The sequence below is a fragment of the Lynx rufus genome, unplaced genomic scaffold (genome assembly GCF_022079265.1).
Source record: "Lynx rufus isolate CCGP_SWC_20201006 ecotype Redwood Valley unplaced genomic scaffold, mLynRuf1.p SCAF_3, whole genome shotgun sequence".
Taxonomy (NCBI): Eukaryota; Metazoa; Chordata; class Mammalia; order Carnivora; family Felidae; genus Lynx; species Lynx rufus.
This window is the reverse complement of record NW_025814845.1, coordinates 174,132,676-174,153,209: the sequence shown is the minus strand read 5'-3', so window position 1 is coordinate 174,153,209 and position 20,534 is coordinate 174,132,676. Positions and strand designations below refer to the sequence as shown.

At 36.4% G+C, this 20,534-nt stretch overlaps 1 protein-coding gene across 1 annotated transcript in view; it reads right to left on the bottom strand.

Moving 5' to 3' along the window:
• Positions 1 to 20,534, bottom strand: part of TEX15 (testis expressed 15, meiosis and synapsis associated) — a 63,718-nt gene that overhangs the window by 17,700 nt on the left and 25,484 nt on the right. Inside the window, exons 3-5 of the mRNA XM_047090825.1 lie at positions 15,922 to 16,159; positions 8,530 to 8,676; positions 7,038 to 7,200 (exon numbers count right to left, since the gene is read on the bottom strand). Coding sequence (XP_046946781.1) covers positions 7,038 to 7,200; positions 8,530 to 8,676; positions 15,922 to 16,159 — 548 coding nt within the window. The remainder of the gene's footprint in view (positions 1 to 7,037; positions 7,201 to 8,529; positions 8,677 to 15,921; positions 16,160 to 20,534) is intronic.

The following is a 20,534-nucleotide window of genomic DNA, read 5'->3' as shown; positions in this document are numbered from 1 at the left end:
CTTTTTCACGATATATCGAAAGATAGCTTTGTTGAAGATTTCTAAATTCTATAACTTGTAATTATATACATTTTAAAGTTTATTTATTTATTTTGAGAGAGAGAGTGCAAGTGGGGGACAGGTAGAGAGAGGCAAAGAGGAAGAATCCCAAGCAGTCTTTGCGTCAACATTGCAAAAGAGTCCGATGCAGGGCTGGAATTCATGAACTGTGAGATCATAACCTGAGCCAAAGTCGGATGCTTAATCAACTGAGCCACCAAGGTGCACCTGTAACTGTACTTTTTAATTATAATAAGCTATAGTAAAAATCTGACCATAACACAGATATATTTCTTAAGAGGAGGAGCTGCAGTGGACAGAAGAAAAGGTGGATCCCTATACTCACTCCAAAATAAAATTCATTGAAAAAAAAATAAAACCATGAAAGTATTAGAAGAAAAGACAGAGAGATGGTTTTATAATCCTGAGGTAGAAAAGTACTTTTTAAGAATGTCTGGAGATCAGAAAACTAGAAATTAAGAAATGATGTCAATTACATGTAAATTAAATACCTTAGTAGGTCAAAACTCATGATAAACAAAACTTGGACAAACTGGTACGAAGTATTTTCTGAATGAGCAAGCTTTGTACATCATTACACATATATTAGCGTGCATAAAGAGTATACAGACACATTTAAAAGATTAATAAACAGATACTGCAATAGAAATGTGAGCAAGTGTAAGAACAGGAAAATCACAAATAAAAATTGTCAACAAACACAAAAAGATGTCCGACTCCACTAAATAAACAGAGCCATATTTAAAAACTGCTTAGACTGGCAAAGACTACAAAGAATAATTAATATTCTGCAGATGTAATAAACACTCTTATACTGTTCATGGGAGTATGAACCAGTACTAATTTCCTGGGAAGTAAATCTACAGTTTTCAGCAAAATGTAATACATAATATCCAGTAAATCTATTTTTAAAAATGTTTTATTTATTTTTTGAGAGAGCACAAGCAGGGGAGGGGCAAAGAGAGAGGGGAACAGAGGATCTAAAGCAGGCTTTGTGCTGACAGGATGACAGCAGTGAGCCTCGTGTGGGGCTTGAACTCGTGAACCACAAGATCATAACCTGAGCTGAAGTCAGATGCTCAACTAACAGTCACCCAGGTGCCCCTCCAGTAAATCCATTTTTATGCATTCATTATTCTGATATACTTGCATAAATAATATATCCACAAGGATTTTTAGTACCATAATCCAAGACAGCTGGAAGCCAGAAACCTATCAATATGAGACTGGTTAAGATTTCAAGATCTACTACAAAGCTACAGTAATCAAAACAGTATGTTACTGGCACATAAAGAGACACACAAGCTTCCAGTTATAGAATGAATATGTCAAGGGAGTAAAAGGCACAGCAGGCGGAATACAGTCGATGATATTGTAACAGCGTTACATGGTAACAGATGGTAGCTACACTTGTGGAGAGCATAGAATGCTATAGAGAAGAGCTGGATCACTATGTTGTACACCTGAAACTAATGTAACATTGTGTGTCACCTATAGGCAAATTAAAATATTTGAGAGAGCAGAAGCAGGGGAGTGACAGAGGGAGAGGGAGAGAGAGAGAATCTTAAGCAGGCTCCATGCCCAGTATAGAGCCTGACATGGGACTCAAGCTCACAATGGTGAGATCATGACCTCAGCTGAAATCAACAGTAAGATGCTTAACTGACTGAGCCCCCCAGGCATTCCTCAAATAAAAAAAATTTTAAAAATGAGACTGGGTAGGGGTGCCTGCAGGGTACAGTCAGTTAAGCCTCTGACTCTTGATTTCGGCTCAGGTCATGATCCCATGGGTTTGAGCCCCGCATCGGGCTCTGCGCTGACTGCATGGAGCCTGCTTTCGATCCTCTCCCCCCGTCTCTGCCCCTCCCCTGCTTGTACTCTCTCTCAAAATAAGTAAACTTGAAAAAATGGGACTGGTTAAATAAATACGGCATATCAAGAATTATAAAAGTACTGTATGTATGTACTATACAAATACACTAGAAAAATAATGTTATGGAGCTGTTACAAAGATTAAGACAGGGGTGTCTAGGTGACTCAGTCAGTTAAGTGTCTGACTCCTCATTTCGGCGCATGTCATGATCTCACGGATTTTTTGGTTCAAGCCCTGTGCTGGGCTCTACACCATGAGTGAACTAACAGTGTGGACCCTGCTTGGGATTTTCCCTCTCCTCTCTCTCTGCCCTTCCCCTGCTCACACACAGTCTCTCTCTCTCTCAAAATAAATAGACTTAAAAAAAAAAAGATTAAGACAAATTAATACAAAGCAACATGGGAAAAGAAACTTAAATCAGTTTAATAACCTGAATTTCATAAATGTATGGTAAATGCATATTAACATATACATAATATTAATTAATAAAGTACTTAATGGGAATGCCAGGTATGGTTTTTCTGATGCCTTATACACATTAACTAATTTAATCTTCATAACATTCCCATTTTATTGATAAGGAAGTAAAGAATTATTTGCCCAAGATCATAATTTATAAGCAGCAGAACCTTAATCACTAGGTTACATTATTTGCTTAAACTGGATGAAGGCCCTTTAAATTTATTCCCGTTTTTAGCAGTCTCACCAAACAACACATGAAAAAAGGAGAACAAAAAACCCAACATCTTCATAATATAAGAAACTGTAAGAAAATGAAATTACAATCACAAAGCAAACTACCAAATAGTTATCAGCACCATGTATTCTGTGATGATGGAAATGTTCTTTATGCTATCCAGTACAGTAGCCAATAGCCACATGTAGTTACTGAGCACTTGAAATGTGGGCAAGTACATGAACAAGGGGTGGTGTGAATGAGGAATTAAAATTTTTATTAATTTTAACTGATTTAGGTTTAAATAGCCACATCTGACTAAAGGCTATTGTACTGGATAGCAAAGATCTAGACTACTCTGGAGGGAGAGGAGTACACTGATAGCCAACACATGTGGCCTTGACTTTGGGCATAATACAGGTGTTCCTCAAACTTTATCATCCTGAAAGGCATCATTGTTTATTGCTTTTTTTCCTTTTTTTCAATTGAGGTATAATTGATGTACAGTATTATATTAATTAGTTTCTGATGTGCAACATAGTGATTCAATATTGAATACACTGCAAACTGATATCACAGTAAGTCTAGTTACTATCCATCATTCTTTGATTAAAGTAATTAGCTATAAGATTATGGATGGGTGAGAGTAAAAAGTAAGGAAAGATCCTTATTTTATTGCCTCCATTTTAAGCCATCTGGCTGAGGGATAATGTGGATAGAATGACTAGGCAGAAGCTCATCAAGAAAACAGAAAATTGAGCAAACTTCAAATCAGCTAGGTCTAACAGACATTTACAGAACACTCTACCCAACAAAAACAAAACTTCCCCTCTTCTCAGGTATACATGGAACATTCTTCAGGACAGACCACATGAGAGGGTCAATAAATTTAAAAGGATAAAGATAATACAAATTATATTCTCCAATTACAATGGAATAAAATTAGAAATCAGTAGCAGAAAAAATGTGGGGGAAATTCACATGTACACATAAGTGAAATAAAACACTTTCTAAAAAACCAATGGATTAAATAAGAAATCAAAGGGAAATTAGAAAATACTTTGAGATGAATGAGAATGAAGACACAACATACCAAAACTTATGGGATGCAGTTAAAACAGTACTTTCAGGGGCGCCTGGATGGCTCAGCTGGTTAAGCCTCCAACTTTGGTTCAGGGCTTGTGAGTTTGAGCCTCACATAGGGCTCTGTGCTGACAGCTCAGAGCCTGGAGCCTGCTTCAGATTCTGTGTCTCCCTCTCTCTCTGCCCCTCCCCTGTTCATGCTCTGTCTCTCTATGTCTCAAAAAGAAAAAAAAAAAAACAACCAGGGATATTTATAGCTGTAAATATGTACATTATCAAAGAAGCAAGATCAATACCATAACCTTCCACCTTAAGACACAAGAAAGAGAAGAGTAAACTAAACCTAAAGCAAAAAGGAGGGAAATAATAAAAGAGAGAACAGAAATATAGAAAAAATAATAATGAAACCAAAAAAGTTGGTTCTTTGAAAAAGATAACAAAACTGACAAAACTTTAGCCAAGCTGACCAAGAAAATAAAGAAGGAAGACTGAAATTAGTAGAACAATAAGTTAAAGAGAGGATACTACTACTGGCTTTACAAAAATAAAAAGGACTATAAAGAAATACTAGGAACGACAGGATGCTAATAAATTAGGTAAGTTAGATGAAATGGACAAATTCCTACAAAGACACAAACCACTAAAACTGATGCAAGAAGAAACAGAAAATCTGAATGACAGTAAGTGAAGAAACTGACTTAGTGATAAAAAAACTACCCCCCCCCCAAAAAAGCCTGAATGGCTTTAATAGTCAAGTCTATCAAATGTATAAAGACGTATTAATGTCAATTCTTCACAAACTCTTTCCAAAAAATGGAAGAAAAGGAAACCCTTTCGAACTTATTCTATGAGACCAGTATTACTCTGATACCAAAACATCACAAGAATGCTACAGATTAATGTATCTTATAAATATAGACATGAAAATCTTCAAAAATTTAGTAAACTGATTCCACCAACATATAATAGGAATCACATACCATGACCAAATGGAATTTACCTGAAAAATGCAAAGTTTACTTAATATCTGAAAATCAATTAGTGTGACACAGCACAGTAATACAGTGAATACTAAAAATCATGTGATCATCTTGATAGATGCAGCAAAAGGATCTGACAAAATTACTACCCTTTCATGATAAAAACATTCAACAAACTAAGAATAGAAAGGAATTTCCTCATGATAAAAGATATCAAAAAACTCCATAGCTAACATCATACTTACTGGTGAGGGATGAATACGTTCCCCTAAGTTTACAAATAAGGTAAGAATGTCCACTCCTACCATTTCTATTAAACATTCAACTGGAGGTCCTAGCCAGGGCTATTAGGCAACCAAAAGAAATAAAAGACACCCAGACTGGGAAGGAAGAAGTAAAACTAACTCTATTTGTAAATGACTTGATCTTTCATATAGAAAATCCTAAAGAAATCACTGAAAAACTATTAGAACTAATAATGAGATCAGCAAGATCATTTACAAGATCAATACACAAAAATAACACTATTGCTATATACTTCAAAGAGGAACATAAAAAGTGAAATTGAGCAAACTCTACTTACAAAGGTATCCAAAAATACAATACTTGAAATAAATTTAACAAAAGAAGCATAAAACTTACACCCTGAAAACATTTACTTCCTCCACCAGGGTAGCTATAAACAAAAAGTAAGATAATAACATAGGAAGTGGAAAATCCTAGCACTCGTACACTACTGGTGTAAATGTCACTGGTGCAGCCACTTCGGAAAACAGTTTGGCAATTCTTCAAGTGATAACAGTGTTATCATATGACCCAGCAATTCCACTCCCAACTATATACCCCAAGAGAAATGAGAACACAGGTCTGTACCAAAATTTGTCCAAAAACATTCATAGCAAGATTATTCATAATTGCTAAAAGATGGAAACAACCCAAATGTCCTCAACTGATATAGTTTCTATTTAATGTAATATTATGCCATAAAAAGGAATGAAGTATTAATACATGCAAGAACCTTAAGAACAGTTAAATGAAAGTCACTACTCATGAAAGGCCACTTTGCTTCACGTATTTATGAATTCCCTTATATGAAATGCCCAGAATTGGCAAATACAGTTGACCCTTGAAAAATATGGGTTTGAACTACATGGGTTCACTCATAAATGGAATTTTTTTCATGTAATATATTGGAGAATTTTTTGGAGATTTGCCACAATTTAAAAAATCTCACAAATGAACCACATAGCCTAGAAATGCCAATAAAAATTAAGAAAAAGTTAGATATTACTGTAAGAATACAGTATATAGAATATATAACATACAATGTACACATTAATCAATGTTTATGTTCTGGGTAAGGCTTCCAGTGAACACTAGGCTATTAGTAGTGAAGTTTTCAGGGAGTTACAAGTTAAACATAGATTGCGACTGCGTGGGTGTTGGCACCTCTAACCTCTGTGTTGTTCAAGGGTCAGTCGTACTAAGAGACAGAAGGCAGATTAGCGACTGCTTAGGGGCAGGCCTGAGGGGAAAGGGATATGATGGCTTTTCAAGAGTATAGTTTCTTTTTGAAACGATGATGATAACATATCACACTCACTGAGCTGGCAGAAACAGACATTTTTTTAAAAAGTGTATGTGTTGGCAAAGATAGAGAGTAATTATGTAACCTGATGCAACCACTTTTGAAAACTAGTTGATATTATCTTTGGATTAAGTTGTACATTTCTGATGTAGACATTATATTACTCTATACCAAAACTCTTGCCCATATGCACTGAGACACTTACATAAATGTTTAAAACAGCAATGTCTGGAATATGAAGAAAACTGGCAAGTATCCAAACATCCCCAGAGGAATAGTGTGTAGTCAAAAAACAGAATAATGTGTGTGTGTGAATACATATACATGAAGAAACTCAGGTATACATATCAGCATAGAAGAATCATACAAATGGGACACCTGGGTGGCTCAGTCGGTTAAGCATCTGGCTTTGACTCAGGTCATGATCTCACGGTTCATGGGTTAGAGCCCTACAGTGGGCCCTGTGCTGACCAGCTCAGAGTGTGGAGGCTGCATCAGATTCTGTGTCTCACTCTCTGTCCCTCCCCTGCTTGTGCTCTATCTAGTCACTCTCTCTAAAAATAAATAAACTTCAAAAAAAAAAAGAAGAATCACACGAAGATAATACTGAGCAAAAGGAGTCACAAAAACATCTGTAGTATAATTCCAGATACATAAAATTAAAAAGTTAAAGCATAACTATTTTGCTTACAGATTGATAACGTATTAGAAAATAATATTCAGAAGTTCTACTACCAGCACACATGCTACGGAAGCATAATAATGTCTGTATCTTACCAGCCCTCTTAGGAAATCCTGTTGAAAGGAACCTCAAAGATGTAATAAGGTGTCCACTACCTACTTTTTGGCCAATAAATTTTACAGTTACTGTTGCATATGGAAGACAATGCCTAGGTTTATCTACTGGCTTTGAAAGAACATTGTATTCATAGAAGTATACCTGAAAAACAAAGGAAAAAAAACATTTTAAACTAATTAGTGTTAGCAGAAATGAATAAGCTCATATTTTAAAAAGCTATGTAACTAACTTCATGTTTGTTATTTATTCACCTGCTTCCATATACCCACTTCTTCTCCCCACATTCTTTAACTCTAGTTTTTTTGAAGGTATAAATTTTTTCTCCCAACCACACATATTTTCTTTGGTATGTTATTAGTGTGGGCAGCAGCATAAACAGTCTGTTTTTATTTTTTCTTCTTTTTTAAAGAAAATTTTAAAATGTTTTATTTATTTTTGAGACAGACAGAAACAGAGCGTGAGCGGGGGAGGGGCAGAGTGTGAGGGGAGAGAGGGAGACACAGAATCTGAAGCAGGCTTCAGGCTATGAACTGTCAGCACAGAGCCCAATGAGGAGCTTGAACCCATAAATGGTGAGATCATGACCTGAGCTGAAGTCGGACGTTTACCCAACTGAACCACCCAGGTGCCCCAGAAACTTTGTTTTTTAAAAAAGATTTTTTTCCATTAAAAGTTCAACGTTTTAGGGGTGCCTGGGTGGCTCAGTCGGTTAAGCGTTCAACTTCAGCTCAGGTCATGATCTCACGGTTTGTGAGTTCGAGCCCCGCGTCGGGCTCTCTGCTGTCAGTGTGGAATCCCCGTCAGATCTTCTGTCCCGTTCTCTCTGCCACCTCCCCTCATATTCACTCTCTCAAAAAGAAAAAAAAAAAATTAAAAAAAGTTCAATGTTTTGCATATGCTGTTAACCCCTAAGTTTTATTTGGAAGAGAAAGTTAATTAGGAAAATAATAATTGCTTGCTACATTTTACATGTGGGAGCATATACATACTTCTAGAAAATTTATCTTCATTTAGTCATATAGATGATGATATGCAATGTTTACCACATATAATTTAATATTCTACAGAAGAGGAAAGGTCTACTAAGTATCTCAGCAATTTATGATGGAAAATTACTGTTTCACATGTAATGATGAACATATAAGCCTTTTCTCCTATTGTGATTTCAAAATAGCTTGTTATAAAAAAGTTGGCATGTTTTGCAAGTTAGGAATTAATCTATGGAACAACTAAATAAAAGAAAGCAGCCACTGTATTTTGAACAAGGTTAAATGCAAATTTGGAAACTTCTTTACTATATTCCCAAATCACAAATATTAAAGAGCTTTCATTATTTATTTAATGTCTTACTATATTGAATAAAATAAGGGATTTTCATTTAATATTTCAAGAAGCTGTTTTAAGTTGTGTATCATATAGTGTGAAGCATGTCACTTTCAAGTAGTCATATGAACCCAAAAGTTAACATACTGCTGAATTGTAGGCTTGTAACTCAATGGCATCTTTCAGAGAAGGTATACTTCTTGACATGTGGCAATCAAAGTTAGGAGAAGGATCCAAAGAAACTTTGTTTTTATCCAACGAAGGCCGAATTTTCTTCACTTTTCCAAAGAGAACCTAAAAAAAAGGCAAAAAGCAGGTCATAAAAATATATTAGAACATTTTAAACTCCTATACAGAACATAAATTAAAGCTGTCTTTTTTAAGGGAAGAAATACAAATGGATAATCCATATCCCAGATGAATAAGATGACTTACTGTATTCGTATCAATTCCCCTTCTAAATTAAACTTAGGACTATAATACCTGTAAGTAAAATTTTAGAAAACCTATTTGTAGAAATGAATTTTAGTCTAAAAACTTATTTGGGATACTAACAAACAACAGCCCAGAAAATTTCAAAAAAATGTTTTTAGAAGAAAGTTTTGGGTCAGAGATAACAGAATTATGGAACAGGGCAGGCGACTTGCACTTCAAAGATATTAAATATATTTAAATTTTTTTTTAAATATTTACCTATTTTTGACAGAGTGAGAGAGAAAGCATGAGCGGGGGAGGCACAGAGAGAGAGGGAGACAGAGGATCCAAAGCGGGCTGTCTGCTGACATGGGGCTCGAACCCACGAAATGTGCGATCATGACCTGAGTCAAAGTTGGACGCTTAACCCACTGAGCCACCCACGTGACTCAGTATTAAGTATTTTTTTTAAAGGATGGTATTACCACAAAAAAAGGCAGTGGGGAAAAAGAACAAAATAAAAAGCCCCAGGTAAGTCCAAGCATCTATAAAAAATACAGTATAATGTTAAAAGTACCATTTGAAATAAGTGAAACGAAAACATATAATAAATATAAAACAATTGAAAGAATTAAATTACCTTAATATATACACCAAAATAAATGCCAAACCGGTTAAATATTTAAATAATGCAAACACTGTAGAAAGTCAGTATTTATCTAATCTCAAAGTGAGAATTGTTTTCTAAGCATATGTGCCATGAATCCATAAACCTAAAGCATAAAACTGTAAAATATTACAAAACATTTGTACATCAAAAACAAATGAGTATACTAAAAGACAACCTACTGAGTGGGGGAAAATATTTGCATGTAACATACCCGATAAAGGATTAGTATCCAAAATATATAAAGAACTTCTAAAACTCAACCCCCAAAAAACAAACAATCCAGTTAAAAAATGGGCAGAAGATGTGAATAGACATTCCAAAGAAGACATACACATGGCCAACAGACACATCAAAAGATGCTCATCATCACTCATCATCAGTGAAATGAAAATCAAAACTACAAGATATTAACTCACACGTCAGAATGGCTAAAATCAAAAACACAAACAACAACAGGTGTTGGCAAGGATGCAGTAAAAGGAGAACCCTCTTAAACCATTGGTAGGAATGCAAATGGGTACAACCACTCTTGAAAGCAGTACGGAGGTTCCTCAGAAAGTTAAAAACAGAACTACCCTATAATCCAGCAATTTCATTATTAGGTATTTACCCAAAGAATTAAAAAAAGACTGATTCAAAGGGATATATGCACCCTGATGTACAGAGGCATTATCTACAATAGCCAAATCATGGAAAGAGCTCAAATGTGCATCGACTAATGAATGAATAAAGAAGAGGAGGTGTACACACACACACACACACACACACACACACACACACACACACACAGGAATATTACTCAGCCATAAAAAAGAATGATATCTTGCTATTTGCAATGATATGGATAGAGCTAGAGAGTATTATACTAAGTGAAATAAGTCAAAGAAAGACAAATAGTATATGATTTCACTCATATGTAGAATTTAAGAAAACAAAAATGACCATGGCGGGGGAGGGGGGAGAGGAAAGACAAGAAACAGACTCTTTTTTTAAAAAAATGTTTAGTTTTATTTATTTATTTATTTTGAGAGAGAGAGAGACAGAGAGAGTGAACAGGGGAGGAGCAGAGAGAGAGGGAGAGAGACAATCCCAAGCAGGCTCTGTGCTGTCAGCTTGGAGCCCGGTGTGGGGCTCAATTCCATGAACTATGAGATCATGACCTGAACCGAAACCAAGAGTCAGACACTTAAATTGACTGAGCCAGCCAGGTGCCCCTAGACTGCTACCTATAGAGAACAAACTGATGGTTACCAGAGTGGAGGTGGGTGGGAGGATGGGTTAAATAGGTGGTGGGGATTAAGGAGCATGAGCATTAAGGAGTGCTCATGTGGTGAGCACTGGCTGTTGCATGGAAGTTGTTGAATCACTAAATGGTACACCTGAAACTAACATTACACTGTATGTTAACTAAATGGAATTTAAATAAGAACTTTTAAAAAATGGGCAGAAGCCACGAACAGACTTTTCTCCAAAGAAGACATACAGGTGGCTAACAGACAGATGAAAAGATGCTCAACATCACTCATAACCAGGGCAACACAAATCAAAACCACAAGGAGATATCACCTCACAACTGTCAGAATGGTTAAAATAAAAAACTCAAGAAACAACAAGTGCTGGTGCGGATGTGGAGCAAAAGGAATCTTCGTGCACTGTTGGTGGGAGTACAAACTGATGAAGCCATTCTGGAAAACAGTATAGAGGTTCCTCAAAAAATTAAAAATAGACCTACCCTATGATCCAGCCATCACACTACTGGGCATTTACCCAAAAAATATGAAAACACTAATTCAAAGGGATATATGCACCCTTATTTTATAGCAGTATTATTTATAACAGCCAAACTATGAAGCAGCCCAAGTGTCCATTGAAAGATGAATGGATAAAGAAGATGTGATATATATACATATACAATGGAATAGTATCAGCCATTAAAAAGCATGAAATCTTGCCATTTGCCACAACACGGATTAATCTAGACAGTATAATGCTAAATGAAATAAGCCAGTCAAAGAAAGATACCAAAGAACTTCACTCACATGTGGAATTTAAGAAACAAAACAAATGAACAAAGGGAAAAAAGAGACAGGCATTTGGCTGGTTCAGCTGGTAGAACATGCAACTCTTGACCTCAGGGTCATGAGTTCAAGCCCCATATTGGGTGTGGAGTCTAGTTAAAAAAAAGAGAGAGGAAGGCAAACCAAAAAACAGACTCTGGGGGTGCCTGAGCGAGTCAGTCAGTTAAGTGTCTGACTTTGGCTCAGGTCCTAATCTCCTGGTCTGTGGGTTTGAGCCCCACATCAGGCTCTGTGCTGACAGCTCAGAGCCTAGAGCTTGCTTTAGATTCTGTGTCTCCCTCTCTCACTGCCCCTCTCCCACTCATGCTCTGTCTCTCTCTCAAAAACAAATAAACATAAAAAAAAAATAAAAAAATAAAAAACCACCCCAGACTCTGAACTATAGAGAATAGATGGTTACAAGAGGGGAGGTGGGGGAGGGCGGTTGGTGAAATAGGTGAAAGGGATTAAGAGTACACTTACCTTGATGAGAACTGAATAATATATGAAACTTATGAATGACTATATTGTACAGCTTAAACTAATATAACACTGTATGTTAACTATACTGGAATTAAAATTAAAAAATTAAAAATTAAATATCACTGTTTACCAACAAATCTTAAGGATTCTTAATTAATTAATTTTATATAAAGAGAGTACACAAGTGGGGGAGAGCAACGGCGGGGGGAGAGGGAGGGAGGGAGGGAGGGAGGGAGAGAGAGAGAGAAAGAGAGAGAGAGAGAGAGAGAGAGAGAGACAGAGACAGAGAGAGAGAAATCCCAAGCAGTCTCCACGCTCAGCATGGAGCCCAACATGGGGCTTGATCCCATGACCCTGGGATCATGACCTGAGCTGAAATCAAGAGTTGGATGCTCAACTGACTGGGCCACCCAGGTGCCCTGGGAAATATATTTTAATAATAATTTATAGATAGCATATGTCATAGTAAATTTTATAGATCAATTTGGCTAGGGTATAGTGTCTGGATGTTTGATTGAACATTAGTATAGATGCTGCTATGAAGGTATTTTGTTGAGATGATAAAAAAAATCCCAGATGAAAAATCAGTTCACTTTAAGTACATTACCCTGGATAATGTGGGTGAGCCTCATTTAACTGGCTAAAGGCCTTAAGAGTAAAAAGGGAAGTATCTCAGAGAAGAAACTTTTCATCAAGACTTCAGCATAGAAATCTTGCCTTATGGATTTCATACTTGCCAGCCCCAGAAATTATGTGAATCAATTCCTTTATGTATAAAACATACACAATATAAGACTAAGATGTAGCATATACACAATATATTAATTTGGATCAGGGAAGATATTGGCATTGAGTAGGATATACAAAGAAACATTTATGTGGTCATGTATGGAAAACAAAACAAGTATAAAATTAAAAAAACGAATACAATTAACTGATAAAAGGTGGATGAACATATAATTCATATGACAAAAAGTACACATTTTATTTGAAGTCAGGAATTCAAGGGGTGCCTGGGTGGCCCAAGTCAGTTAAGTGTCCAACTCTTGATTTTGGCTCAGGTCATCATCTCATAGTCATGGGAATGAGCCCTGTGTTGGGCTCTGTACTTAGCGTGGAGCCTACTTGCCAATCTCTTTCTCTGCCCCACTTCTGCTCTCTCTCTCTCTCTCAAAATAAATAAACATTTAAATTCAGCAATTCTATTATTGTTATTTTTAAATATAATAATACATTCATTCATAATTTAAAAAACTAAATGTAATGTGGTATCTTGCATTTGGGTACTAGAAGAGAAAACAATAGAAAAACTGGCAAAAGGTAGTCTGTAGCCTAGTTAATGGTACTGTACCAATGTTAGTCTCTGTTAGTCTTTTTATTATCTTTTACTTTTTTACTGAAATATAACTGACAAATACAATATTAGTTTCTTAGTTTTGACAAATGTGTCATAGTGATGTGAAATGCTAACAATAGGGGGATGCTGAGTGAACTGTATACAGGAACTTTCTGTATTTTCTTTGTAACTTTTCTGTACATTTAAATTTATTACAAATTGGAAAAGTTTATTTTTTAAAAAAGAAAACAGGGGCGCCTGGGTGGCGCAGTCGGTTAAGCGTCCGACTTCAGCCAGGTCACGATCTCGCGGTCCGTGAGTTCGAGCCCCGCGTCAGGCTCTGGGCTGATGGCTCGGAGCCTGGAGCCTGTTTCCGATTCTGTGTCTCCCTCTCTCTCTGCCCCTCCCCCGTTCATGCTCTGTCTCTCTCTGTCCCAAAAATAAATAAACGTTGAAAAAAAAAAAAATTAAAAAAAAAAAAAAGAAAACATTAAGTGATAAAATATTGTCCAGAGAAAAGCCTAGCTCACACAATATGCTTTAATGAATTGATAATGTCTACAAATCAAATAGAAAAAAAAGAAAACACCAAAACGGCAAAGGATATAGCCAACTCACTAAATATTATTAATGAATATATGCAGAATGTTTAAACTCAGCAGTGACTGCAAAAATAACTGAATCATCAATGAGAAACTATTACATATAAGACTGGCAAAGATTTTTTTAAAAAAGTATACTATATATAACAGATGTTCTGACACACTGTGGATAGAAATGTCAATCAGTACAACCTTTCTCAGGGTAACTGGGCATTACATATCAAAAGCTTTTACAGCTCCTAATCTTACTCCTAGGTAGGAATTAACCAATTAATCCACAGCAAATAATCACAGGCATAAAAATATACCTACAAGGATGATCAAAGTAGTATGTAAAACACAAAAACAAACAAAAAAACAAGTAACTTATATCCCCAAATTTTAAAATTTGTTGTGCAAATAATGGTAGGGCTATATAGTAGAATACTGGGTAGTTACTCAAAAGGTTATTAGAGAAAAATACTTATTTAATGCAATTAAAAATGTTTACCTTATAATCAGTGAAAAAAGTGATATAGTATGTAAAGAATACATTTTAATTACAATTATACATGCATATTTGCACACATAAACAGAAGACTAGGTATAGATATACAAAAAAATTAACTGGTTATTAATGAGTTCTTTGGAGCTTCTTAGTATGCGCCAGATTTTCTAAAATCAGGATGTATTGTTTTAATATAAAAATAAATTATGCTTTATTAATTTGATAATATTCGAGGCCTAAGCACATAAGGAATTATTCCAAAGGAAGCATTGGTTTTATGTGTACACACATCCTATATTACAAATCTGAGGATCCTGACTACCTACTCTGATTTTAGTAGTCCTGGCAAAGCTAAATTTAACCATAAAAGTCTATCTTAACCAATTTGTTGATGCTTAAGCTTTGGAAAGACTTATTTTTTTCAATTTTTTAAAAAAAAATTTTTTTTTTCAACGTTTATTTATTTTTGGGACAGAGATAGACAGAGCATGAACGGGGGAGGGGCAGACAGAGAGGGAGACACAGAATCGGAAACAGGCTCCAGGCTCTGAGCCATCAGCCCAGAGCCTGACGCGGGGCTCGAACTCACGGACCGCGAGATCGTGACCTGGCTGAAGTCGGACGCTTAACCGACTGCGCCACCCAGGCGCCCCATTATTTTTTTCAATTTTGAGTAATTTTAGACTTTCAGAAAAGTTGCTAGTTTTGAAACTAGTTCAGAGGTCCTATATATACGTGTATCCAGTTTTTCCAAATGTTAAACCTTAGATAAACATGGCAAAACTAAACACTGCTATGTTGTAATCTGCAATTAATGCAACACTGTGTCAACTATACTTCAATTAAAAAATAAAACAAAAAGAAATTAACATTGTGTAATGCTATTAACTAAAAGAGTAGGAGTTTAGTGGGGCACCTGGGTGGCTCAGCTGGTCAAGTGTTTGGCTCAGGTCATGATCTCACAGTTTGTGAGTCTGAGCCTCACATCGGGCTCTGTGCTGACAGTGTAGAGCCTGCTTAGGATTCTCTGTCCCTCTCTCTCTGCCCCTTCTGTGCTCTCTGTCTCTCTCTCAAAAATAAATAAATAAAAACCTAAAAAAAATTAACAGTAGGAGTTTAGTAACTTTAGCTTAAGTCAGAATTCTGTAACCAATGTTTTGTGAAAAAAACACTTAAAGCACTGTGGTATTAATTATGGTCTAAACAAAAGGAAGAAAGAGAAAAGTGTCATTTAAGACAGAGAAAAAAATAAAGACAAAGATGATACAGGCTGAATTTGCTTACTTGGGAGTTTTGTTTTATGCTGCATACCCAACTAAAGTCAGAAATAGGGGAAAATTTCAAATGACGATGATGACAGTAATATACGTATGATTTATTTTATATAATGCAACTTAAGAACACTAATGATTCAGACTGAAAGGAGAATATGTTTGGGTCAATTTAAAGCAACTAAACATAACATTTAGTATTTGTTTTATGCTACTTACCTTAAAAATTATAATACTTTCTACAGTAATGCTTTTACTGTGAGCATAATTCAAAGCAATGTCAACATGTCTAAATACATAAATTCCAAGAAGAGGATTTCCTAGTATCTTGAATGTAGATGCTCTGGTACTTATCCCATTTTGATATATTTCAGCCACATCATTCTGAGTAAGTGCTAAAAAGCAGAAATGTTCTTCAAGTTCTCTGCCATGTCTTCCACTCTCACGCATCTCTGACCTAAAGCAAAACAAACTGTGTGTAAGTTAAGTGAGAATATTGACAGAATTTTCAAGGAGAAAATAAACATTTCGACTTACTGCAGTTAGAAAGCAAGAGAATCACTGATAACATTCAGAAGCACCACTATTCTGGGGTGCCTGGGTGGCTCAGTCGGCTGAGTGTCCGAGTTCGGCTCAGGTCATGATCTCACGGTCTATAGGTTTGAGCCCTGCGTTGGGCTCTGTGCTGACAGCTCAGAGCCTGGAGCCTGCTTTGGATTCTGTGTCTCCCTCTCTCTCTGCCCCTCCCCTGCTGGCACTCTGTCTGTCTCTCAAAAATAAACATTTAAAAAAAGAATTTAAGAAGCACCACTATTCTACTGTAACAAGTTAGGCTGAAAATCATCTAAGGAAAGAATTCATGAAGTAGATAACTACTCATCCAGGATTATGGACTACATTCCGTATAGCCCAGTGATAATAAGGGCTAACATTTCTTGAATGCTGCTAATATGCCCAATATGTTAAGACTTAACTTTTACATGCATTTTCGTAATTTTTTTCTGAACCCTTGAGCAATTGACTATTGTTATTTTTTAATTGCTGTTGTTATGCCATTTTTTCCCTAGTCTCCCTAGCCCCTGTTATACTCATTTTAAAAATGAGGAATATGAAGTTCAGAGAATTAAACTTGCCAAAGCAGCAAGGTGACAGAGTTGTAATTATATATGGGAACTCTTGTCTGTTAAGTTCCAGAGCTCAAAGTCTCACCTATTTGTGCTATGGACGAAAGAACATACATTTTTCTTTTTTTATAAAGATCCTTTAACATGCATTTCCTAAATACATATAGAGACACATGTATGGTAAATTATTAGGGACATTCTCTATTTCTCAGGGATTCAGATAACAGCTGGAAAAAATAATCTAGGATTTGATTATAGTGTACTATCACAGAAGTAAGAAAATTATGAATCCTACTCAAAACTGTAATCTTAAGTACATACATTTTTTTTATAATTTTTTAATTTTTAAATTCATTTTTGAGAGAGAGAGAGAGACAGACAGAGTGTGAGCTGGGGAGGGGCAGAGAGAGAGGGGGACACAGAATTGGAAGCAGGCTCCAGGCTCTGAGCTGTCAGCACAGAGCCCGACGTGGGGCTTAAACTTATGAACCACGAGATCATGACCCAAGCCAAAGTCAGGCGCCTAACCCACTGAGCCACCCAGGTGCCCCTGAAGTATATACATTCTTGCAATTTTGACTGTACTCTGCAACAAGAACTACTTAAACATAGAAAACTTGTATCTCCCAATTGGCAGATTAGAAAGGGAATTTTATATGGCTTGTTCAGATGTAGCAGCAGCAACAACTGCCAAATCAGGTGATATAATAAAGAGGTTTGATCACTAGAATAGAATGGAAGTGGGATTCCAAATGATCATCACAGTGGAGAACCTCAGAACCTAAAAAGTAATGTGTATACCACAAAAAGAAAATTATTCTTGAATACCACATGCTCCCAACAGTTCTCTGGAATGGCACTCACAGAGTCTGTACAAAGTATACCAAGCACACTGGCATATTGATGTTGATTTTATTTGTATGAATAACTGTTTACATTACACAGGACCAGAAAACACATGGCAACAGTTACAAGCAAGACTGACTGATTATATCATGACCACTCTGTCCCAGATCCTGGAAATGGCAACCTTAACTTTCAACTCCATGTATCATCATCTCCTGCTCTTGCTTTCAACTTGGTATCAGTAATTCTATGAAACACTAAGATCTCCATGTTGATAAGGTTTAATTCTCACAGAAGAATTACTTTTTTGTTTTCCCAATTTCTCAACTGGTTTTTCCTAGAATCTGGAACATCATAAGCTTTCTGAGCACACCTAGAAGGAATTCCCACATGGGCGTACTAACAACAACAGCACAAAGGATGGGAGGAAGGAAGGAAATGTTCATTGTTGCAAGGTTCTTAACACTACACACGAATATAACGTTATATGAAGGTATACTGCGTAAACCCTAGAGCAGGGTTTCGCAGAAGTGGCACACACCATTGACATTTTGGGTCGAATAATTCTTTGTGTTACCTAGTGATAGTATCAGCTTAACATTATATCCTCTTAAAGGTCTGACTAAAATGTAAAAATATAACCTAGTAAAGATTTGACCCAGGACTCTAAAAACCTTTATAAAGTAGAAAATATTCCCAAGTTTTGTATTTGTTATTTTGTTATTGTTGTTTTTTATTTTAGAGAGAGAGGGGGAGAGAGAGAATCATAACCAGGCTCCACGTTCGACATGGGGCTTAATCCCATGACCTTGGGATCATGACCTGAGCCGAAATCAAGAGTCAGACGTTCAACTGACTGAGCCACTGAGGCCCCACTTGTATTAGCTATAATACTGGTAAATACTTTCTTGTTTTCAATACATGTTTTCAAAATTACATTTGAAAAACATTTAGGATTACATATGATTTAGATAAAGGTGAGCAATAGAAAATTAGTCTATGGAAGTTTTTAAAAAATAATTTAATTCCACTGTAGTTAATATATAGTGCTGTATTAGTTTCAGCTGTACAATATAGCGATTCATAAATTTCATGTATTACTCAGTGTTCATCAAGATAAGTGTACTCATTTAAAAAATGTTTATTTATTTATTTTGAGAGAGTATATGTGCACACATGCGTACATGTGGGGGAGGGTCAGAGAGAGGGGTAGGGGAGAGAATCTCAAGCAGGTTCCACACTCAGTGTGCAGCCTGATGCAGATAAGATCATGACCTGAGTCGAAATCAAGAGTCGGACATTTAACTGGACCAAGCCACCCAGGCACCTCAGATGAGTGTTCTCTTAATTTCCTTTGCCTATTTAACCCATCCCCCCACCACCTCCCCTCTGGTTTTTGTTCTCTATAGTTCAGAGTCTGTTTTTTGGTTTGTCTTTTTTTTTTTATTTGTTCCTTTATTTCTTAAATTCCACATTATGAATGAAATTCTATGGTATCATTTCTCTGACTTGACTTAATTTGCTTAGCTTTATACTCTCTAGATCCATCCATGTTGCTGCAAATGGCAAGACTTCACTCTTTTGGCTGAGTAATATTCCATTGTATATACACCATATCTTGTTTATCCACTCATCTTTCAATGGATACTTGGGCTGCTTCCATAGTTTGGTTGTTGTAAGCAATAAGCAAAGCCTGCATATACCCATCTGAATTAATGTTTTCCTATTCTTTGGGTAAATATCTAGTAGTGCAATTGCTGGATTGTAGGGTAGGTCTATTTGTAACTTTCTGAGGAACCCCCATACCATTTTTTTCAGAGTGGCTGCATCAATTTACATTCCCACCAACAGTGCAAGAGGGTTCTCCTTTCTCCACATCCTTGCCAACACCTGTTTCTTGTGTTGTTGATATTAGCCATTCTGATAGGTGTGTGGTGATATCTCAATTGTAGTTTTGATTTGCATTTCCCGGATGATGAGTGATGTTGGGCATCTTTTCATCTGTCTGTTGGCCAGCTATATGTCCTCTTTAGAGAAGTGTCTGTTCATGTGTTCTGCCCATTTTTAAATTGGATTATTTTTCCATTGTCTTTAGAAGTTTTTTAAAAGGCTGGCTCTTCAGAGTTATCAGACACTAGGAGCTATGTCAATTTATTAAATGACAGAAGCTCTGAGTCTCAAGACTTCCATTTGAAATACCACAGGTTAAATAAATTTGAATAGTCTTTTGTGTTTGTAGTAACATGTAATCAAATAAGAATATAAAGATCCAATACATACAATGGGACTTATTACTGAGAGAGAGAAGCTGAAGAGACCCCATTTTTTTTAATGTTTATTTATTTTTGACAGAGAGAGAGAGAGAGAGACAGAGCATGAGTGGGGGAGGGGCAGAGGGAGAGGGAGACACAGAATCCGAAGCAGGCTCCAGTCTCGGAGCTGGCAGCACAGAGCCCGATGTGGGGCTCGAACTCACAAACTGTGAGATTAAGACCCGAGCCGAAGTCAGACACTCAACTGACTGAGCCACCCAGGCGCCCTATGAGACCCCATTTTTAGAAAGGATCTGCCTCTGCTGTTTTTCTGTGAGGCCCCATTTACTCATGTTCTATATTTTTGCATCTCAATAAACCAAAGAAGCTATGTTCCCACCCTAAGTGGGAAACAAGAAGGTTAATCATTCTAGGAGTTTTGTCCTAGGCCCCCAAACATCTGATTACATCTGAGACTCAGATCCTAAACACATTCCAGGACATTAGCTTCAAACAAACCTTCGCCAAATTTTGGCATCAAAATCCTTACCTTTGAGGTGCCTGGGTGACTCAGTTGGTGAAGTGTCTGACTCTTGGTTTTGGCTCAGGT